The sequence below is a fragment of the Monodelphis domestica genome, chromosome 2, assembly GCF_027887165.1.
Source record: "Monodelphis domestica isolate mMonDom1 chromosome 2, mMonDom1.pri, whole genome shotgun sequence".
Lineage (NCBI taxonomy): Eukaryota > Metazoa > Chordata > Mammalia > Didelphimorphia > Didelphidae > Monodelphis > Monodelphis domestica.
The window spans coordinates 110,584,890-110,608,795 of NC_077228.1; the positions used below are offsets into that span (position 1 = coordinate 110,584,890).

Sequence of the window (23,906 nt, forward strand, 5' to 3'; positions counted from 1 at the left end):
TGTTAAACTAAGTAGGGTGGAGAAATGTTGAGTTCCCAAGACTTGATTCTGTTAGACCAAGTATCTCCATTGTTACTAATCAGGAGATTGCTAAATCAGATCTTCTAAAGTACGGTCTGAGTAGAGTGGAGTAGTTCTAAAATTCACACAAGGGAATTATAGCATTATATCATAAAGATCAGGTGGAAACCCAGTAATTCGGGGATGCTTCAATATTAGAAAATCTATCAACATAATTGGCCATATCCACAACAAAGCCAACAGAAATCATATGTCAATAGATGTACTAAAAGCTTATAAAAACATTAGAAAACATTGAATAAATGCAGCTTTCACTAAAGTAATGAATGACATATCTAAAACCATCAGCAATATTTGGGACCCCTTTCCAATAAAATCGGGTGAAGTGAGGATGCCTATTATCACCATTACTCTTTAAAATTGTACTAGAAACACTAGTGACAGCAATAAAAACAGAAAAAGAAATTGAAGGAATCAGAATAGACAATAAAGAAACAAAGTCATATATCTGCAGATGATATGATGGTATACATGGAGAACCCCAGAGAATCAACCTAAAACTAATAGAAACACTTAACCAGAAAAGTTGCAGGATAAAAAATAAACCCACATAAATCATCAGTATTTTTATTTATCACCCACAAAGCCCAAAAGCAAGAGATAGAAAAGGAAATTCCATTTAAAATAATTGCAGACAATATAAAATACCTGGGGTGTACCTATCAGAACAAACTTTGCAATTATATGAATACAATTATAAAATATGTTTCATACAAATAAAGTCAAATCTAAACAATTGGAAAAAACATTAATTGCTCATGGATAGGTTGAACCAATATAATAAAAATGACAATCCTACCAAAATTAATTTATCTATTCTGTTCCATACTAATAAAACTACCCAATTTTTTTTTTTACAGAGCTAGAAAAAATAGCAAAATTAATCTGGAAGTACAGAAGATCAAGAATATTAAGAGAATGGTGGAAGGAGTACTAGATCTCAAACTATATTATGAAGTGGGAATCATCAAAATAATCTGATACTGGCTAAGAAATAGAATAGTGGATCAATGGAATAGGTTAGGTAATCAACCCATGGTAGTTAATGATCAGAGTAACCTACGGTTCCATAAATCCAAAGATCCAGAGTTTTTTGTGAGAACTGATTATTTGACACAAACTGCCAGGAAAACTGGAAAATAACATAGCAGAAACTAGGCATGGACCATCATCTCAGACCATATACTAAGATAAAGTAAAAATGAATGCTTGCTATAGAAATAATAGATGATACCATAAACATATTAGGGGAACATGGAATAGTTTATGTCCATAGATATGATAGAATTTTGTCCAAATAAGACATAGAGAACATTATTAAAATGAAATGGATCATTCTGTTTACATTAATTTTAAAAGGTTTTGTACAAACAAAACTAACGCAACCAACATTAGAATGGAAACAATAAATTTTGAGAAAAAAAATTTTATAGCAAATGTGTCTGACAAAGACCTTATTTCTTAAATATAGAGAGAACTGTGTCAAATAAATAAGAATACAGAACATTTCTCAATTGATAAATGGTCAAAGGATATGAAGAAACTCTTAGATAAAGAAACTAAAACTATCAATCATATAAAAATATTCCAAATTCCTGTTTACTAGAAAAAATTCAAATGAAAATAATTCTGAGATAACACCTCATACCTATCAGATTGGCTAAGATGGCTAAAATGGAAAATGATAAATGTTGGTGGGAATGTGGGAAAATTGAAACACTAAAATATTGTTAATGGAACTATGAACTGATACAACCATTCTGGAGAACAATATGGAACCATGACCAAGAGCCATAAAAAGAGCCATAAAACTATACATACAATTTGGGGAAAGGCTGATCAAATTATAGAATATGCTTGTAATGGAATACTAGTTTACCATAGAAATGAGGAAAAAGATGAGTTTGGGAAAACCTGTAAAGATTTATATGAATTGACGCAAAGTGAAATGAGTAGAACCAGGAGAACACTCTCTATAGTAACAGAAATACGGTAGGATTATTAACTGTGAAAGACTAAACTATTATCAGCAAAGCAAGGTTCCAAGAAAACCCCACAGGACTCATGATGAAAAATGATAGCCATAGCTAAAGAAAGAACTGTTGGAGACTAATTGCAGATCAAAGCATGACATTTTTCATTTTATTTCCTTCATTTTTTTATTGAATTGAGATGTGTCTTCTTTTCTGGAATGAGGAATATAGAAATATGTATTGCATGACAGCATTGGTATAACATATCAGACTATTTTCTACCTTGAAGAGAGGGAGAAAATGGGGGAAAAGAATCTAAATCTACAAAATATTGGATAACAATTGTCAAAAAATTTTTCTACCTGTAATTGAAAAAAGTAGAAAAAGTAAAAAAAAAGAAAGTGTGATCTTAAAAAAAAGAGTAAAGTATCTTGATCTTGAAGCCAGAATACATAGAAACAACTTAAGAATTATAAGATTATCGGAAGAACATAATAAATCAAAAAGCCTTTAAAAACACAATGTAATAAAACAGCCCAGAACTTTTAAACACAGGAAACAAAAGTACCAACTGAAAAAAAAAATCTACAAATTGCCTCCAGAAAAGGGGGAAAAAACTCCTATGCTGAAAACTTCAAAACACATAGTGGCTAAAATGAACAATTTCATGATGACAAATTTTTCAAACAGCCAGAAGAACCTCTAGTATAAAAAGAAAGTAAATTTGAATAATACAAGACTATTCTGTACCCACAAGAAACCATAGGAGAGAATGGAATCATGCGTTCTGAAGAGCAAAGCCAAGGGGACCTACCCTGCAAATATAGAACAATCATAAGTGAAAGAAGATGGGTGCTCAATAAAAAGATATATATGAAACAGTCTTACAAGAAAATCAAATCTGAAGAAATTATTTGCTTTTCAAATATCTCAGACAACAAATATAATCAAGGTAAACAAATAGAGTAAAGATTATAACAAAAGAGCAACAGAGAGCATTAAGAGATTTCTTTTTAAGTATATGAGAAGAGTCTAGAGTAAAAGCAGAAGTCAAATAGAAGTTATGGTGGAGAAACCAATCTCAAACATCATGAACTAAACCTCACACCTGTTCTACTGGTGAATCAAAGTTTTCTGCAGGATTAAATTACAGAATGGGAGAATACATAAAAGGGGAAAGGAGAGGCATATGATAGAAGGAATATGTGATGTACCCTAATAAAATTAAAGGCTAACAATAAAAGGAAAAGAATTTATATGGTCTGTAAGGAAGATCGCCTATAGGAGAATGGGTGAGAAAGCAAAGGGGGGGGGGGACTGAAAAAATTGTTTCAGCAATCGGAAGGAAATCACTGATGAATGTAACTATGATTGAAAACAGATGGTCCATAAATAGAGTTGGGGATTTTACAAGTATGATAGGCAGGTATTTGGTGCTTAGAGGAACCACTTATCTTGCCTGAGGAGAAAGGGAATTGGAGCTTCTGTGGACAACTGACTTAAAAGAATGAGAGTTGTAGAACTAGAGAAGAGTTTTCAAAACAAACAGAAAAAATAAACAAGGAGAGAGCGTAAGTTAATAATGAACAGCACAATCAGGGATATAGGAAAATTCTCACCATTTAGAAATATCCTCTTTATCACCTGCAGGTATTGGTCTGGTTTTTTTTTTTAATTAAAAAAAATGTAAACCCTTAGCTTCTGTCTTAGAATCAATACTTAATATCAGTTCCAAAGTAGAAGAACAGTAAGGGATAGGAAATTGGAATTAAGTGACTTGCCCAAGATCATATAGTTGGGAAATGTTTGAGGTCACATTTGAACCCAGGACCTCTTGACTCCAGGCTTGGCTCTCTATTCACTAAATCACCTAGTTGCCCCCAGGTGTTGGCATTTCTAAGAATGAGGCACAACAGAAAAAAATGGGAGTTTCTACATTATGATTGGATATTATCAAATCACCTAAACAACACTCTTGTGATGTTACTACAACAAAGAGTTCTGTGATCATTTACTACATTTCTACAACATTCTGTGATAGATATGATTAATGTGAATAAAGCCATTTGTAGGTTAGTACTCCTTGACCTGTTGAGAGGATCGTTGTGCTTTTGGCCAACTTTAACTATCAATCACAATTGCTTGGAAGATGAATAACAAAACATATTCAGATCTAGGAGTGAGGACTTAAAGCAGACCAGCTTTGGGGTTTTCCTCAATTTACAAGTTCTGTTTTTCTTGTGTTACTTTGAAGTGCCTAGCAATGCTGCCTGGTTTCTGTTCATCGACAAATTCATTGGAGTGTGATAACTGTAGGGAAAGATTTATTACGGTGCTCAAGCATTTGGCCAATGTTTATTGTAAAGCTTTGTGCTTGAGAAAGGAGGGGTTATGTGCAATAATCTTTGGTCTTTAATTCTGTAATTGCAATCTTTTGGGGGTACTAATCTAGAGGGATTAGAGTAGGGTATATATTTATTAATCCTATAAGTATTCGCTTTCATATTATTTCTCCTGTATTAGGGAGAGAGTAGTAATCATAGCAAGTTCATCAGTGGGGGAAGTTGGGGAGAGAAGTCACAGAGGCGGATCAGTGGGGACCTCAATTTGAGGGGGCTGCTTTGGAGACCCCATTTTCCCAGACCATGACCTTGTCAGCCAGTCAGGGTATGATGGCCTCCAGCATTGGGGGTAATATCTCCACGACAATAACAAAGAAACTGTTTAGAAGATGGAACTCAAAATAGGTACATTCACAGCTTTAATTTCATGAGAAATAGAGACTAAGGAAAGAGCTTAATAAGCATCAGAGCCATGAATCTAAGAATAAAAATATGAAATAGACAGAAAGAGAAAATAAATCATAAAAAATACTTTTTAGAAAATGTAAAATGTAAAAACAAATTAACAGGCAGCTGAGTGGCTATGGAGCCCATGGCTGGAATCAAGAGAACCTGGATTAAAATCTGGCCTGATACTTACTAGCTGTGTGATGCTGAGCGTCACTTTATCTTATTTGCCTAAAAAAAAAAATGGGAGGGAGTAAGAAAAGAACTGGGAGGCTACTTGACTATTTAAGTAAGAGGTTAAACAAACAAAAACAGAGAACCAGAATTAAGTAGATAGAAGCAAGCAAGAAAAAGTAACAAAATAAAGCTTAAAATTTAGGAAAGTCAGTAACCCAAAGAGATCAAAAGAAAAGGAAAAGGACCTTTATGTACAAAAAATACTACTATCTTTTTGTGTTGGAAAAGAATTTGAAATCAAGGAGATGCTTATTTGTTAGGGAATGGCTGTTGAACAAGTTGTGGCATATGATTGTGATGGGGTACTATTGTGCTATAAGAAATGAGAAAGGTAGTTTAAGAAAAACATGACAAGACCTATTTGAACTGATGCAAAGTTGATAGAAGAATCAGAAAAAAATGGGGGAAGGTAAAAAGGCTTGAGGTCAAGAGAAAGAAAGCTGATTAGAATAGGGTTGCCTTAAAAATAGATTAAAATAAATAAAGAGGCATAATTTGTCAAAAGACTAGAAAGATAGGAGAAAATTTAAGGTATTTCATAGCAAGAACAACTCACCTGGAAAACAGACTGATGAGGAAATATTTAAGAATCACTGGACAGCCTGAAAACCATGAACAAAAAAAGGGCCTAAACATCATATTTCAGAAAATCTTAAAAGAAAGCTGCCCTTATCTTGTAGAACTAGAAAGAATAACCAGTCAACTCTTGAAAGAAACCCTGAAATGAAAACTCCTAGGAACATTGTAGCTAAAATTGCAAAGCTTCTAGGTCAAAGAAAAAATACAGAAAGCAGTCAGAAAGGGAAAAAAAATTGAATATTAAGAATCATGCACAATTTATTAGCCATCATTATAAAGAAGTAGAGAGTTTGGGACTATGATATTCCAGAAGGCAAAATATATAGGCTTACAATAAAGAATAACAACTTAGTAGCAAAACTGAGTCTAATCCTGCAAGGGGGGAGGGGGGATGAGCTTTTAAAGAAATAGAGAATTTTCAAGCATTTTTTATGAAAACTGAATTTCAAACATGAGTTGAGAAACATAAAAAGAAAAATATGAATGAAAAATGATGGACAAACAAGAATCAATTGTTTACATTTTAATATGGGGAGATGATACATGTATACCTACAAAACCCTGTCACTATCAGGGGACATAGGAGTCTAATTAGAGAGAAGAAATGGAAGAATTCCGTTATGTGTGTTATGTCTTGATGATCTTTAAAGAAGACTACAGGGAGCAGCTGGGTGGCTCAGTGGATTGAGAGCCAGGCCTAGAGAAGGGAGGTCCTGGGTTCAAATCTGTCCTCAAATACTTCCTAGCTGTGTGACCCTGGGCAATCACTTAACCCCCATTGCCTAGCCCTTACCATTCTTCTGCCTTGGAATCAATATTCAGCATTGATTCTAAGATGGAAGGTAAGGGTTTAAAAAAAAATTTTTTTTTTAAATAAAGACGACTATAGAAAGGAGAGGAGGGGAAATACACTAGTGGGAGGAAGGGAAAGGAAGGGAAAAGGGGTGGAGACAGTGGCTGACATGAAATTCATTCTCATCTGAACTGGTCAAAGGAAGGAAGAAGATATATGCACCCAGAGTTGGTTACAGAAATATATTTCACTCAAAAGGGAAATAGGACAGAAGGAGAAGAGGAAAGGAGTGTGTGTCATTTCTTCAGAGATTATAGTGTGGGATTTTGACTTAGAGCCCTATAACATTTTAAGGATAATATATGCATTAAAAAAAAGATAGTTTTAGGGAAAATACTTGAGATATTAATGCACTTTGCAATTTCTCAAAGGTAATCCAATTCTCAGGAGCATCTAGGTGGCTCAGTGGATAATGGTAATCCTGAAGTTAGGAGTATTCATTTTTGCGAGTTCAAATCTGGCCAGAGGTACTTACTGTGTGACTCTGGGCAAGTCACTTAACTGCATTTGCCTCGGTTTTCCCATCTGTAAAAGGAGCTGGAGAAGGAAATGAGAAACCTCATCAGTATCTTTGCCAAGAAACTACACCCCCAAAACGGAGTTATAAAAAGTCGGACATAACTAAGACAACAAACAACAAATTCAATTTCTCTCATTTTCTCTAATTCAATTCTGCTCCAAACTTGCCATCCATTTTTTTTATATATCCTGATGGATGAACTCTAGAAGTTGTTCATACAACTGCATGTCACTGTATGAGCCATAGCATTTCTTTATCCAGTTGATCTAGTCTAGAAAGATCAAGTTCCTTTGAGTAATTATGGGTCTCATTTGGAAGGTTCTCTAATATTCTGAGGCTTGATGCAATCACACATTGTCCTCCACCAAAAGGAGCATCTAGAGGACCGTGTGATCCACAAGGAATTCTTCTTTGACTTGGAAAGTATCATGTACAATTAATGCTAGCTACATAGAGCACTTCATCTACAGCTCACAATGTCAGCTTGTTGTAGTGGAAAGGAAACTGGATTTGGAATCAGGGGACCTCAATTCAGTTTTTTATTCTGCTACTTAATACCTAAGTGACATTAGAAATAGGCCGCTTTCCCAACATAGGTTGGTTTTCTGATCTGTTAAACAATTTACAGAGCTGGATGAAATGGTCTCTGAGATCCCATCTAGCTTTAAATCCTCTTATCCTATAAATTCAGATTATGCTAAAAAGCCAAAGAAAAGTAAAGATTTTTGAACTTATCAGGCAAACAAAACAAAATAAAAAAGCATAGGGTATCTGTCACAGCATGAGCAATATGGTATACCTATATCAGACTATTTATGACCGTAGGGAGAAGAGGGAGGGAGAGAATCTGAATTGCAAAATGTCAGAAAACAATTGTCAAAAATTGTTTCCAAATGTAATACCAAAAAAATGATTTTCCAGGAAAAAAAAAGCACTGGGCAAAAAAGCATAAGAAAAGTCTCTGGCTTTCACAAAGATGTGTGCTGACAGCTTTCCAACAGATATTTTCTCTTGCTGTGTTATTCATTCTTTCACAGGATGTGGGAGTCATTTGTCTTTAATAGTTAAAATCACCTACATGGCTACTGAATATTCCCTTTTCATCTGTTCTGTGAGAGTGAGCAAGGAAAACAAGACTGTTCTCTTGTGGAGTCTGATAGGAGCCCACTGGAGTTTCCATAATACAATAGGAGAGCTCCCCATTCTGCTGATCTAAGGAACCATTTCCAATGATGGCTTTAGATGGTGTCTTGAATGAAGGTCACTTCCCAGAAACATCAAGGCAGAACAAATAAAAACAATTAAAGGAAAACTAGGATAGCTGCCTGTGGGCAAAGTGGTCACAACCTGAAGAAAATATAAATTATGCTGGAGACATTAAGGAAAACATCACCCAGACATATCTGATTAAAGGAGTTTTCTTGGCAATAACCAGAGGAAACCTTTTGGGGAAATTACCTTGGAATAGTGTCAGCTTGCTGGTTTTAACAGGATTGTGGCATGAAGTAGGATGCTGACGCCTCAGGGAGACTAAAACTGTTGACTTGGGCATTTGGCTATTTTGGCTAAGCAAATTCACCATTCACAAAAGGATTAGCATCACCCTCAAGAAAACTAGACAGCTGAGGATACAGTGGAATAACCAAGGTTGCCCACCTGTGTTTGGCCCTTCCTTGAAAGGTTCTTCCCATGGCCCAACTGTGCTTTCTGCTTGTCTCCTAGAGTATTACTCACTGTTGTCCCTTTCTCTTGGAAGAATGAGACCCCAGAAGGACTTTCTAGTCATTTCTTCCTTGTCCATACTTAGGAACAGAAATATTCTCATCACACAAGACATATGGATGAAAAGTTGTACCATTGTTAAGGAGATAGAAATGATTCAGAGGACCTCGAGAGGCAGAAAATGACAGGATAACAGGTTGAGCACCTTGCCTTAAATAGAGACTCCTCTGGGGTGGGAGGGGGGAGGTGACAATCTCTGTGCTCCAAAGAGTATTTATCATATTACAGACCTGAAGGTAGCATCAAAATAATTGAATATTATTAGAGGTATATTCACATTTCTAACCATAATCATTCTCTTTTACCCAATTCTATTTGCATATATTATTATTTTCTTTCATTTTTTTGTGGATAGAAAGAATATTAGGAAGACTAAGTAATTAGTTAAATTATTAGAGCAGCACTGTTTCCATCCTTTCCCTAATTAGTTCCAAACCTGTACATTCGTTGTATAGTAACTGGGTGAGAGAACCAAGAAGTGCTAGCTGGTGGCCTCTGGCAATGTGTGAAAGACAGGTAAATCCTGTGTCAGCAAATGGGAGAGAAAAAGAAAGTCAGCATTATTTTTATATTCTACTTTGGCAAAATGTGATAGGTTTTGACATCAAGTGGTCCAGTAATTATTGTGAAAAAAGTTCCAATTATGGAATATGATCAGGATCCCCATAATCTGGGACTATTTAAATAGGGAAGGTACAGAAGATACTTTCATTTCTCACGTTTTTTAAAAAAATGTCCTCACCCTCATAAACTTTCTAGACTGATCTAGTAAATGGAAGCATTTTAAGTCCACATTAAAAATCAATAATTACCAAATGAGCGCACACAAAATTTTTATTTCCAATTTGATTGTGATTTTTCAGGACAATAGAGTGTATTCAAGTCAATTTCTCTCACAAAAGGTGACTATTACATGATGTTTACTTAAGAATCACCACAGTAAAAAATTTTGAATAATAGTACAAAAAAACTCCCCATAAATTGTCGACAAAATTTATTTTTTATATCAACAAAAGGACTCTTTAGAAGTCTCTCAGGATTGTACAAATGGTTTGCATTTTTCTTGGAAAGATTTTGGTCTCTTTCTGACCTGCTACCTGGCCTCTGTGTTCATCATTTCCACATTTGTGACCTATCACTTAGCTTAAGCTCTGAGTAGAGAACTGTCCTCAAAGAGCGTTCCCATAAATTTTAATCCCGTGAAGAAATCCCAACATCCAGAAGTGGACTGTGACATGAAAGAGAATCATGGGATTTTGTGCTTAATGTTACATTGATAGTAAACCTCCTTATCCCCAGCATCACACAACCTTTCTATAGCTATGAACCTGTACCAGGAACCAAGCAGCCCCTCACAATCCAGTCTTGCTCGTCTCTCCCCTTCTCTCTGTTTCCTCCTTCTCTCAGATTCAGAGGACTTCAAAGTCCCATTTCTATCTGAGGTACACCATAGTCAGCAAATGTCTTTTGCTGAGCTGAGTTAGCACCAGGTTCTTTATTAACCAGTCAGCCTGTAAAACTATACTCTTTGTTCCACGAAGAATGAGACCCCAGAAGGACTTTCTAGTCATTTCTTCCTTATCCATACTTAGGAACAGAAATATTCTCATCACACAAGACATATGGATGAAAAGTTGCACCATTGTTAAGGAGATAGAAAGCTCATCACGATTTCAGAGCCTTTTCAAAACCACAAATGCAACACAAGAACTGCTAGAGTTGTTCCAAGTCTGCAGATGGCCAGACAAAAGTTAGACGCTGAAGTCCAAAGTCCTGGATGCAGAGAGCTACAAAAGTAATGAATGACCTACAAAAGAGTCTGGCAAGAAAACATCTTGATCTTAGTTCTCTTGGTCTGGTCAGGAAGTTGCCATCATGGAATGGCCGTCTCAAGAATAGCTGGGGTTCATAATGGAAAAAAAATGTGCTGCCTTTCATCTCCCCTCATGCCAATAAAATTCTAGCCAGGTTCCCATGAGAAGAGGCATAGAGGGCTCTACTTGGAATCCACTCCCTGAGCCACACAGTCTATGCCATGGGAGTAACTCAGAGCAGATATCCAACCAATGCAGGAACTTACAGATCTTGTCTGAGCAATGCGGTACCACTCTGTTGGGTCAGAAGAAAATGCTCTAATGGAATAAGGCTGGTGTTTTCTCAGCAGGAGAGTCATCCCAAATTCAGCTGGGTGTAGAGAAGAATAACAAAGAGATGGTTGGATTCTCCAATCCAAGATAAGGAGAAAGCTGCACACAATTAACAGCAGGACCAGCCAGGTGAAGATAATGTTTGCAGGTTGATGTAGTCGCCTTGTGTGGATAGAGATGTGTTGCCTTCCCTGGTATTGGCCATCATCTGTTCAATAAGGACTCTAGGAAATAAACTAGAAGTCAGATTGAAGAGCAGGATGAAGCAGAAAAAGAGATAAGGCAGACATTCCAAATTATTATTTTTTTTAATCATCATCATTGTTTAGAAAAAAAAGATAAGAAGTCTGCTTGATGATGTCCCAGGAACTTTAAGGAGAGAGGAGAGATTCCCTGATTTTAAGAAGCTATTGTTCTAGGAGCAGCTAGGTGGCTCAATGGATTGAGAGCCAGGGCTGGAGGTGGAAAGTCCTGAGTTCAAATCTGACCTCAGACACTTCCTAGTTGGGTGAACCAGGGTGAGTCACTTAACCCCTGTTGCCTAGCTCTTACTACTCTTCTACCTTGGAACCAAGCCACAGCATTGATTCTATGATGGAAGATAAGGGTTTAAAAAAAGTAAGAGAAGAAGCTACTGTTCTAAAATGCTCAGGAGGCCCATTGTAGGACCCCCTGGCACAGGTAAAGCATGAAGCTGGTAGAGATGATGGGAGAAAGCATCCCTAAGGAACAGATGGGCAACAACCCTCCTGTTAGTGTGGAATCAATATCTACTCACCTCATGGCTTCATTAACATTTTTGTTCTCTTTGACTGATGTTTCAGTCCATCCAGTAAAACCATTCTCTTTGCTGAACCGGTCAATCTGGTCTCTGGTCATTGCCCATGGGGATAAGTCAGACTATGGACATGAAAGAAGACAAGGAAATATTGTAAAATTCACAGTTTGAAAAGCATTAACCAAATGACTGTATTTTTAAAAAATCCTCCTACAATGGACTCAATGCTCAGGATTCTACTAAGGACCTCTAGGGCAGTTCTCTTTACAGATCCTTAAAAGAACCTGAGTTCAGAATCCCAGAATGTTAAGCGTTTAGGACTCTGAAGCCATCTAGCCTATACTGTGTGGGAAAAGGAACAAGCCCTAGAATATACCTAACAAGTAGTCTCTATTCAAACTTTCCTTGAAGTCCTTCAATGAAAGCCTTCTTTGAAGTTCATTACCCACCAAGGCAACCCATGATGACTTTGACAGAGCTAATGATTAGAAAATGGACAGCTAAGTGGCATGGTGGATAGAGCACTGGGCATAGAATCAGGAAGACTCATCTTCATGAGTTCAAATCCAGCCTCAGACACTGATAATCTGTGTGCCCCTAGACAAATCACTGAATCCTATTTACCTCAGTTTCCTTATTGGTAAAATGAGCTGGAGAAGGAAATGGCAAACCACTGCAGTATCTTTGCCAAGAAAACCCCAAATGGGGTCACTGAAGATTCAGACACAAAGAGTAAAATGATTCAACAGCAATTAGGAAAGCTTTCCCAACAATAAGCCTAAATTTGCCTCTTCATAACTTCTATCTCTTGCTCCTAATTTTTACCTCTAGATAAACAGAACAAGTTTAATCCCACTTTGGTATGACAGTCTTCCAAACTCTTGAAGACAGTTATCATGTCCCCCAATTATTTTCTACTTCAGGTGAATAACCCCAAGGTCTTCACTAATCCTCTTATAGACTCAAGGCCCTTCAGTTGATCTCCTCTGAACATTCTCTAGCCTATCAACATCCTTCCTAAACTGTCACCTAGAACTAATCATAATAATCCATAGATAATCTGCCTAGGGAGGACAACTAGGTGGTACAGTGGATAGAGTGCCACACATGGAGTCAGGAAGACTCATATTTGTGGGTTCAAATCCAGTCTCAGGCACTTACTGGCTGGGTGACCCTTGGCAAGTCACTTCAATCTGTTTGCCTCAGTTTTCTTCATCCATAAAATAAGCTGGAGGAGGAAATGGCCAACCATTCCAGTGTCTTTGCCAAGAAAACCCCAAATGGGGTCAGGAAGAGTCAGATACAAATTGACATGGCTGAACAGCCACAAGTCTGACTAGGACAGAATCTGAAGAAACTATTATCAACTCCTTTTGCTTGGAAGCTACAGTCCAAGGGAAATAACTAACTTTGAAAGAAATCATGAGGATTAGTAAATAAAGCACTGGACAGAGAGTCGGGAAGTCCTGGGCTCAAGTTCTCCCCCCTTTTTTTACTAGCTGATTACCACAGACAAGCTACTGAGCCTCTCTGACCCTCTGTTTTCCATCTATAAAATGAGGCGATCAGATGAAGCTGCCTTTAAGTTTTAAAACTATAATCCCATGGTCCCACTGCCCTTCAGCTGCAGAACTCTGATCAATGCAATGGTCAATCATGAATTCAGAAGAATAATGATGAAGCAGGCTACCCATCTCCTGACAGATGGCTGTGACAGAGGCTGGCACTAAAGAAAAAGTGCCAGGCTGAAGAGTGTGTGAAATTGATCACCTCAACGGGGGAGGGGCCCCAAGGGATTGGAATCTGGAGGAGGAGAAGATTCTGGCTGGTAGAGGAGTTGGTCTCTCTCCATCTTGAGAAGCCAAAATAGAAGTTGGGAAAAGACTTTATTCTGAGGGTTACCCATTTTTCCTGCTGGTGACTGGAAATATTTCCCCCCAACACTTCCCAATTGAAGGGACTTTCTGAAGAGAAACCTGAGCAGACTTTACCTCAGCTCCTGTTGCCCAGAGGTGAGTCAACCTGACTTTCTCTCAGGGGGCTCAGGCTGCCAGGGCCTGAGTTCCCCCCAAATTCGAGGGAGGGGAAAGGGTTTAGATAGAGACAGGGACCCCTTTTCCCCACTTCCCTTTCCCATTCTTTATGTGCTAGTTATTCCTTTTTATTCCCTGATTGAGTTGACATTAAAAGTTATGTATTCCCCAAGCTGAGTGTGAGTAAACAGATCAAGGGGAGACCCTTTGGTCTCCAGGGGGGACAAGAGGGACTAGAGCAAAGTGGGGAGAGAAGCTTTAGCTAAGGAGGGAAGGCAGAAGGAGGAAAATCTTTAAACCCCCTCTCCTCTCTCTGAGTCAACCTTAAACATCAGCTGTCTCCCCTGAACCCCCCTTTGAGAAGGGAGGTTTTTCTCTCTTTCCCCCTCTCTTTACTGAAAGTCTTAACCCCTCCAATACAAATTAACCTCCTTTTTAATACATGGCCTACAGGCACAAAAAAAGACATACATTTTTGAACATGGCCAATGTTTAGATTTATTTTGCTTGACTACGTTTATATTTGATATGAAGGAAGGCTTCTATTAGGTGAGAAGGGGTTGGGGAAGAGTTGGTACTAGAGATGTTAAAAAAAGAAAGTAGAAAGCATTAATTTTAAAAATACACTTGAGAAAACAAAAGTTTTAAAAGAGGATGCCAAGAGAGCAATTTTGTTTCTGTGTTAAATATAACTTATGTTTAAACCTTTTTGTTCTTTTTTTTTTAAACCCCTACCTTCTGTCTTGGGTTCCAAGGCAGAAGAATGGTAAGGGCTAGGCAATGGGAGTTAAGTGACTTGCCCAGGGTCACACAGCTGGGAAGTGTCTGAGGCCAGATTTGAACCTAGGACCTCCTGTCACTAGGCCTGGCTCTCAATCCATTGAGATACCCAACTGTCACCTTTGTTTTTCTTTGCATACTGAGCCATTCAAATTTGTTGACAAGTATTAAGTTTATAATAAACATTTTTTAAAAATTCATCCCAAGGGGGCAGCTGGGTAGCTCAGTGGATTGAGAGCCAGGCCTAGAGACAGGAGGTCCTAGGTTCAAATCTGGCCTCAGACACATCCCAGCTGTGTGACCCTGGGCAATTCACTTAACTCCCATTGCCTAGCCCTTACCACTCTTCTGCCTTGGAACCAATACACCGTATTGATTCCAAGATGGAAGATGAAGGTTTATTTAAAAAAAAAATTTTTTTTAGATCATCCCAAGATAATACTAACTTTTTTGGCTGCCATGGCAGACTTCTGACTCATATTAAGTTTGTAGTCCACTAATACCTCAAGATCTTCTTTTTTTTAACCCTTCTTTTCTTGTCTAAGTATTGATTCTAAGACAGAAGGGTAGCAAGGGCTAGTCAATCAGGGTTAAGTGACTTGCCTAGGATCACACAGCTAGGAAGTGTCTGAAGCCAGATTTGAGCCTAGGGCTTCCTGACTCCAGGCCTGGAACACTACCTACTGGGGCTACCTAGCTACCTCTACCCCAAGATCTTTTTCAGATAAACTGCATCTAACTATGCCTCTTCCATCTTGTACTTATAAACTTATTGAACCCAACTTTGTAAGAATTTATATCTTTTTATTTTATTTTATTTTTTATTATTTTTTAAATTTTATTAAATTTATTTTTTATATTTATTTATATTTATTTATTTTTATATATATGATATATAATATATTAATATTAATATATAAATTAAATTTATTAAATTTCATCTTCTCAGCTGTCATCCAGGGGCAGAGCTATCCCTTCCAGCTTTGTGTCATTTGTAAATTTAATGAGCCTGCCATCTAGGCTTTTTTTCCAAGATGCTGATGAAAATGTTAAACAGCACAAGGCCAAGCACAAATGATTCCTGTGGCACTCCACTGAAGACTTCCTTCTAGGATGCTATCAAACCACTATAGGCTACACTTTGGATCCAGTCATTCAACCAGGTCTCAGTCATTCCAACAGTACCACAGTCTAGTCCTTCTCTCCCACTTTTTCCATGAGTATAGTCCGAGAGACTCTATCAGATGGGACTGCCCTGATCAACCAGTTTAACAGGAGATAACGATACGTAGCCAAGAAGCAGCGAGGGAGAATCCAGGTCCAGACTCACAGAAGAAGCCAGCCAGGACATCTCTCTGCGCAAGGCAAGAGCAATCAAGTACTTTTCTCTAAGCTGTGTGCCAGCACTCACACACACACACACCTTGTTGGCTAATAATAGGCAGGGCACAGGCTCCCCACTGGGCAGTGTGAGCTTACAGTCCAAGTCCTGCTTCCACTTCTGGCAGTTGCTGAAGGTGGTGGCATTGGTGACATCAAACATGATGACACAGGCTGAGGCATCCCGATAGTACAGACGGGTCATGGAGGTGAATCGCTCCTGCCCTAGAAGGAAGCAAGAGACACGCATTCAGTGATCCAAAGTCTCGGGCTCAGCCTAGGCTTCTCCTTCCTCTCGTCAATCTACTGGCCCTCTCTGACTTCTGCTGGAGCACACAGCGAGCGGCCCACAACAATCTTATCTTGTTTTTCTGCTCCGACAGATGAAAACCCGGGAAGGATCAATATTTTCTTGATTACTATAGAGACAGTTTGGTGTGATAAGGATACTCACCTGCCTAATTGGACCTTATTTCATCATAGAAACAAAGGTCAATGCAATTTTTTTCAGAGATTAAAGATTCCAGGCTCACAAGTCTTTAAGTTTCCAAAGATTCTCCACCATTTTCCAATTTTTAAAAATGGTCTCTGGTTTTGCCACCAGGCTCATTTCCTCTGTTGATACCCAAGTAAAGCAGATTTCCCCATTTCTACTCCCAAGGGTACTATTTTCCCTACTCACCTGCAATATCCCATAGCTGGAGCCTCACCATTTCTGAATCTGACCACTGGAGAACCTTCAGAGCAAAGTCCACTGCAAAATCACAACCAAAAATTAAAACCTTGGGAACGACTCTGTGTGTGTGTGTGTGTGTGTGTGTGAGAGAGAGAGAGAGACAGAGACAGAGAGAGAGAGAGAATGTGTGTGTGTGTAAGAGAGAGAGACAGACAGAGAGATAGAGAGAGAGTATGTGTGTGTGTAAGAGACAGACAGAGAGATAGACAGAGAGAGTATGTGTGTGTGTAAGAGAGACAGAGAGAGAGAATGTGTGTGTGTGTGTAAGAGAGAGAGAGACAGAGTGTGTGTGTGTGTGAGAGAGAGATAGACAGAGAGAGAATGTGTGTGTGTGTAAGAGAGAGAGACAGACAGAGAGATAGAGAGAGAGTATGTGTGTGTGTAAGAGACAGACAGAGAGATAGACAGAGAGAGTATGTGTGTGTGTAAGAGAGACAGAGAGAGAGAATGTGTGTGTGTGTGTAAGAGAGAGAGAGACAGAGTGTGTGTGTGTGTGAGAGAGAGATAGACAGAGAGAGAATGTGTGTGTGTGTAAGAGAGAGAGACAGACAGAGAGATAGAGAGAGTATGTGTGTGTGTAAGAGAGACAGAGAGAGAGAATGTGTGTGTGTGTGTAAGAGAGAGAGAGACAGAGTGTGTGTGTGTGTGAGAGAGAGATAGACAGAGAGAGAATGTGTGTGTGTGTAAGAGAGAGAGACAGACAGAGAGATAGAGAGAGAGTATGTGTGTGTGTAAGAGACAGACAGAGAGATAGAGAGAGTATGTGTGTGTGTAAGAGAGACAGAGAGAGAGAATGTGTGTGTGTGTAAGAGAGAGAGACAGAGTGTGTGTGTGTGTGTGTGTGTGTGTGTGTGAGAGAGAGAGAGAGAGAGAGAGAGAGAGAGAGAGAGAGAGAGAGACAGACAGACAGAGAGAGACAGAAAGAAAAAGAGAAAGGGGGGTAACACACACACATAAACACAGAGAAATTTCAAAATATATGGGATACCAAGAGAAGGGAGGGGAAACTTGGATAACTATTGGAAGGTATTCGGTCAGATGACCAAATTATAGCAAATATCTCCTCTCCTAGGTGTTAGCTATATCCCAAAGCCTCATCTTCTTCTCTCTGTACCCTTTATAGGTGATCTCATCAGTTTTGGTGAGTTCAATCATCATCTCTATGCAGAGGACTCCCCAATCTGAATCTCTAGCACCCGCCTCTTCTGTGCCAATCCTGGACCACTGATCGCCTGTTGGGGATCTTCATCTGAATTTCCCATTGAGTCAAATTAATTCTCTTTTATCCACAAAATCCACCATTCTTCCAAACTGCCCTGCTTCAATCAAGGGCACTGCTATCCTTCCCCAGGTTCCCAACCTTGGAGTCATTCTCAATTTCTCCTTCTCCCATACCCCTTCTAGACAAGAAATAGCCAAGTCCCATCTGTCTTCCCAGTATCCCTTGCATCTGCCCTCTTCTTTCCATTCACAAAGTCACTATCCCCATTCATCACCTTACCACTTTTGGTGGGGGCTATTGTAATAACTTTTTTTTTTTAATAACCCTCACCTTCCATCTTGGAATCAATATTGTGCATTGGCTCCAAGGCAGAAGAGAGGGAAGGGCTAGGCAATGGGGGTCAAGTGACTTGCCCAGGGTCACACAGCTGGAAAGTGTCTGAGGCCAGATTTGAACCCAGGACCTCCCATCTCTAGGCCTGGCTCTCAACCCACTGAGCTACCCAGCTGCTCCCTGTAATAGCTTTCTAATTGGTCTCTAACTTAAGTCAGTCCTCTCTCTATTCAGTCTTCTACCCCAAAGCCAAATTGATATACTCAAAGTAGAGGTTTCACCATATCCCTCCCCACATGAGAGCCTTCAGTGGCTTCCAGTTTCCTCTAGGATTAATGACAAACTCCTCTCTCTGGCATTTAAAACCCTTCATAAAATAGCTCCATCTTCTCCTTACAGACTTATTTTATTCCTTAAGTCAATCTGGCTTCCATGCTGCTTCCTGTCCAGGCCATTTTAATCTCCTGACTTAGTGCCGTGGACCAGCCTGTCCCCCATACTGGAATGCTTTTCTTTCTTTGCTCAACCCCTACAAAAGACATTTCCCAATTCGTCAGTGGTCACTGTTCTCCTCCTCCTAAGCCACCAAAAATTACTTTGTATCTACTGAACGGTGAGCAGAAGCTCCAGGGGGGCAGGACTGTACTTTTTTTTTTTTGTAACTCCAGGACGTAGTAGGTGCCTACTTTGCTTATTGAATAGAATTGCTGAATAAGGGCAATACAGGAGCGTGGAAAGAGAGCCAGATTTGGAGTCAGAAGACCTGGGTTTGAATACCAAACTTCTGTTACCCATGTTTTCTATGCCCTTAGGTAAATTAACCGCTCCTTTCCTGGCCTCAGTTTCCTCATCTGAAAATGAAAGGCTTTGTACTAAATGGCCTCTGAGGTCTCTTCCAGCTCCATTTCCTGATTGAGGAAAAATTGGGAGCAACCCCTAATTATTATTATTATCATCTGTACTCTTCAATCAAGAGCAGGGGCTCTAACTGCAAAGGAAAGCGATCACTAACCATCAACTTTGTCCACTGGTTTGCTTTCTCCTTGCCCTCTCTTTAAAGCAGACACTTCAGATACACATAACTTCTGATTGATCAAAACGAAAATTCTTTTTTCTAACCTTAACATTGTCTTATAGAATTGATATTAAATGTTGGTTCCAAGGCTAAGAGTGGTAAGAGTTAGGCAATTGGGGCTCAGTGACTTGCCCAGGGTCACACAGCTGGGAAGTGTCTGAGGCCAGATTTAAATCCAGGACGTCTCACCTTCAGGCCTGGCTCTCTATCCAATGAGCTGCCCCAAAACTAAAATACTTATGAAATTTGTATTAGAAATATATCATTTGGGAGTTAAGGGTTTAAAAAAGGAAAGGAAAGGTAAAAAATCATTTAAATGAGATTGGCAGAACCAGAATCCTGTACACACTGATGGCAACATATATGGACATGGCATCATGAAATAGGTGACAAAAAGCTTGTCTTCCCTGGCTTCCCTGGCAGGTCAAGTCCTGTTTTTGATACAGACTGGCTCAACCTTTTAGTGCCCCGGGAAACCCTCTGTAAATGACAGGTAAGAATGTCAGCTCTTTGTAAGTAGGGATTATTTCATCTTTTGTAGGGGGGGTCTTGGGAGTAAAAATATCAATAGTTGTTTTATTTGTATTCAGTCTAATTTATTTAACAAAGCATGACAAATTATGGTATATTCTTATAATTAAATAATACTTTAAAATGTGTGTTTATTGGGCGCAGCTGGGTAGCTCAGTGGATTGAGAGCCAGGTCTAGAGAGGGGAGATCCTAGGTTCAAATCTGGCCTCAGACACTTCCCAGCTGTGTGACCCTGGGCAAGTCACTTAACCCCCATTGCCTAGCCCTTACCACTCTAATGACTTGGAGCCAATATGTAGTATTGATTCCAAAATGGAAGGTAAAGGTTTAAAAAATAAAATAAAATAAAAATACTATGAAGCATAATAATATAGAAAGATGTGGAAAGATCAAGAGAATGATGACTGGATATACATTGTCTTTAAAACTCAAGATGAAAATAATTACCAAACATTGGTTAATTGCTAATCCCTGTTCTTCTTTGTAATTGTTAATCCCTTGCTCTTACAAAGAGATTTATTCCTTATTTTGTATATTTTAGCATCTTTCATGGTTAAAATTATAACCAAAAAAGTTTTCTTAAGAATGAGAAAATTGTCTCAGATATGTCCTAGCTGTGTGAACCAGGGCAAGTCACTTAACCCAAATTGCCTAGCCTTTGCCACTTAGAATTGATACTGAGTCAGAATGTAAGCTTTTTTTAAAATGTAAATTTTTTAAGATATATTTTTTATTTTTAAGTCAATATGCAGCCCATAGGCTCAGTTTCTATTTGAGTTTGACATCACTGGTGTAGAGGATAGAGAGCTGGACTCAAATCCAGAAAGATCTGGGTTCAAGTTAATTTCTGACATACAGGCTAGGTCACCTTGGGCAGGTCACTTAACTTCCCAGTGCTCTGGGCAGCTCTAGAGGAGAACAGGCCAGCCAGCATTGGTTGAAGGAGTTTCTCATTTGGAAATTCTCTATCCCAGTGAAATCACAGGTCTGTTTCCCATTTCAAGTAATAATCTGTGGTCACTCCAATTTTACTTGATAACTATCTGTTTATCTTCAGACTGGTATTCTCATCAGTTTAGGGAACTCACAGACACTCTCAATAAGGAAACTCCTTCAATGATGTATGTCACACATTAAGTCAATGTTTAATAAAAAAAGTTAAGGGCAGCTAGATGGTACAGTGGATAGAGTGCTGGGCTTGGAATCAAGAAGACCGATCTGATCTCAGACACTGCCTGGGCAAGCCACTTAACCCTGCTTGTCTCAGTTTCCTAATCTGTAAAATGTGCTGGAGAAGGAAATGGCAAACTGCTCTAGTATTTTTGCCAAGAAAACCCCACAAGGGGTCATGAAAGTTAGCCATGACTGAACAACAAAAACAAAGCTAAGAGGATCTTAAGTAAACTATCTAGAAAGAGGCACACTCAGCATGAATGCAAATGCAAATTTCTTTGCTGCTTGGCCAGTTTCTTTGGTTCTATTATAATAAGCATAAAGGGGTCCACCAAGATTTTAGGTAGAATAATTACATTTATAATTTTTTAAAATTAGGATAAAAATGACACAAGTAAGACCCAGTGGAATTGTGGGTGGGCTGCTGAGGCAGGAGGGAAAGAACATGAATCATGTAACCATGGAAAAATATTCTAAATTAATTAATTAAAAATTTTCAATTCAAAAAATAAAATTAGGATAAAAATAGTCCCTCAACAGGGGCAATTTTCTAAGAAATATACCCCCTCTTTTGCTTGCTGCACCCATACATATTTTCCCATTAAATAAAAAACATCTATAGACAGACATCAGTACCAAAACTCTGGTTGAGTCCATAGACCACGGGAGAGAAAGAAATTAAGTAGTTAAAAACAAACAAACCCTTATTTTCTTCAGTAGTAATAACTCTAAGACAGAAGGACAAGAGCTAGGCAAAGAGGGTTAAATGACTTGCCTAGGATCACACAGCTAGAAAGTATCTGAGGGCAGATCTGAACCCAGGTCCTCCCTACTCCAGGTCTATCTATCTACTCTATCTACTGTGCCACGCAGCTGCCTTGAAATTAATAAACTGTTGGTGAGTGCTCACTCTATTCCTGTCTTCCTACTCCTCTGTATCTCTCTGAAACCTCTTCAAACAAGTCCTATTTTATATCCTGGCAATACTTGGCTAATCCCCACAGGAGTGTTGTCTCTGATAAGCATCCTGACAAACTGTGATGGCAGAGTCAGGAACTTCGTGGGGGGGGGGGGGGGGGAGGGGGAGAGACTGATCCTCATAGCAAAGCCACAAGATTCTCCACCTCTCTGAAAGCCCTTTTAGGCATCACAAACATCCAGCTCCAGCTCCATGATTCACCCAAGTTCTCTAACCCTCCTCGTTTCTGAGAGACTCTCCCTGATGATGCAGGGTCTGACAGCAGCCCCGGCTTGGAAAAGGCATCGTGGGGAAGTGGAAAAAAATAGATTGTCTTTGGAATGAGAGGTTTAATCCCAATTTTGTGGAAACAGACGAGTCATTTGACCGCTGGCTCCCTTGGGTGTAAAATGGGGATAATTAGTATTTGTGTTGCCTCCTTCCCAGACGAGTTATAACGAAAGTGCTATGGAAAAGTCTGCTGCTCTTATTAAGAGTTTGCCTGCGCCCTTCCCAACGCGGCTCAGCTACCCTGGACACTCCCTGCATGGAACGTTAAAAATACGTCCGGCTCTGGACGTCTGAGAGGCCCCCAGGAGGAGGCTTGGGGCTGGAGGCGAAGTCAGAGGGCGACAACGGAGACATTATTCTGGGCCACCTCCCCAGCCTGCCGCAGCCCCTCTCTCCCCTCGGGGATTCATCTTCACCAGCTGGGTCAAATCACTCTATTCCAGTCCGCAGCTCAACCACAGGCTGCCTCGCTCGCCTCCCTCCCGCTCCAAGCCCCCATCCCTTCCCCTCTTCCCCAGCCCGGGGCAGAGGACGGGCTCTCACCTCCCACGGTGGACTTGTAGTGTCTGCTGAAGCTGTCCTGGCAGTACCTCTGGACCAGGGACGTCTTGCCCACGGCGGCGTCTCCCACCACCAGCACCTTGAACAGGTAGTCTCGGCTGCCCATGACGCGGAGTGAGGGAAGTGGACGAGACGGGAAATCGGGAGGGGGGAGGACGTGGAGGGCAAGTCAGCAAGTGACGGTGTCGGCGTTAACTTCTCGGGCGCTTACTTCGGTGGGGCTTAGGCTGATGAGAAAGCAGAAAAGGGAAACTTTGCCGGCGCTTCCTGGGTGGGGCGTGGAGGGCTGACCTCCCTCTCCACACCACCCTCCACTTTTCTTCCCCCTCCCGACCTAGCCTCGTGGGCTAGATGCCGCCTGGCCTCCCGGGGCTTCCCCTGAGTCCCTCGAGTCAAGGACTAAGTTCCGGCTAACTTCGGTCCACCCACGGAGGCCCGGGTGCAGACTTCCCCTCGCACGCCCTGGATCCGAGCGGGGAAGAGCGGTGGCTACAACTCCCAGGAACCCAAGTCCAAGCCCGGGCTCTGCTCAACCCTCTCTCATGCCCAACCCCTGCCATCACGTGTAGGAGAGCTCCCGAAACTACATTTTCCAGCATGCCCGCCCGGTGGCAAAGAAAGCGCAGGGCCCCTGGGAAATGTAGTTACTGTGTTAAAGGCTTCACGGGGCCGCCGGTCGCTAAATTCCTTGACGGCACTTCTTTGGGAACTCCAGCGTTGGTTTTAAACTGAATTCTAAGGGCAGCCAGGTGGCCTAGGGGATGGAGAGCCAGGTGTGGAGATGACAGGTCCTGGGCTCGTATGTGACCTCAGGCACTTCCTAGCTGCGTGGCCCTGGTCAAGTCACTTCATGCCCCTTTATCTAGCCCTTACCACAATTCTTAAACAGTATTGATTCTAAGACGGAAGTATTGGGGGGGTGGGGGGGGAGGAAGTGTGTAATGATACTTGTGCCGTTCACCAGCTGGGCAAGTATTCAGCAAAGTGAATAAAGTGCTGGCCTGGAGACAGGAAGACCTAAGTTCAAACCTGGCCCCAGACGCTTCCTAGCTGTGTCACCCTGGGTAAGTCAGTTGACCCAGCTGCTTAGTCC

General features: G+C 40.1%; 1 protein-coding gene across 4 annotated transcripts; it reads right to left on the reverse strand.

Moving 5' to 3' along the window:
* Window positions 1-9,630: 9,630 nt before the first annotated feature.
* On the reverse strand, window positions 9,631-23,393 carry RAB29 (RAB29, member RAS oncogene family). Of its 4 annotated transcripts, none has more exons than XM_016430124.2 (6): window positions 23,148-23,390; window positions 22,796-23,040; window positions 16,615-16,686; window positions 15,976-16,157; window positions 11,740-11,861; window positions 9,631-11,197 (listed from the first exon to the last, which is right to left on the reverse strand). In XM_016430124.2, the coding sequence occupies exons 2-6, from the start codon at window positions 22,917-22,919 to the stop codon at window positions 11,071-11,073; spliced, it is 627 nt and encodes a 208-aa protein (XP_016285610.1). In that variant the 5' UTR covers window positions 22,920-23,040; window positions 23,148-23,390; the 3' UTR covers window positions 9,631-11,070. The 4 variants fall into 4 exon arrangements, with proteins under 4 accessions (XP_016285610.1, XP_056671797.1, XP_056671798.1 ...); XM_056815819.1 differs by having other exon boundaries at window positions 9,631-11,185; window positions 23,148-23,386; XM_056815820.1 differs by lacking the exon at window positions 16,615-16,686 and having other exon boundaries at window positions 22,796-23,393.
* Window positions 23,394-23,906: the final 513 nt, after the last annotated feature.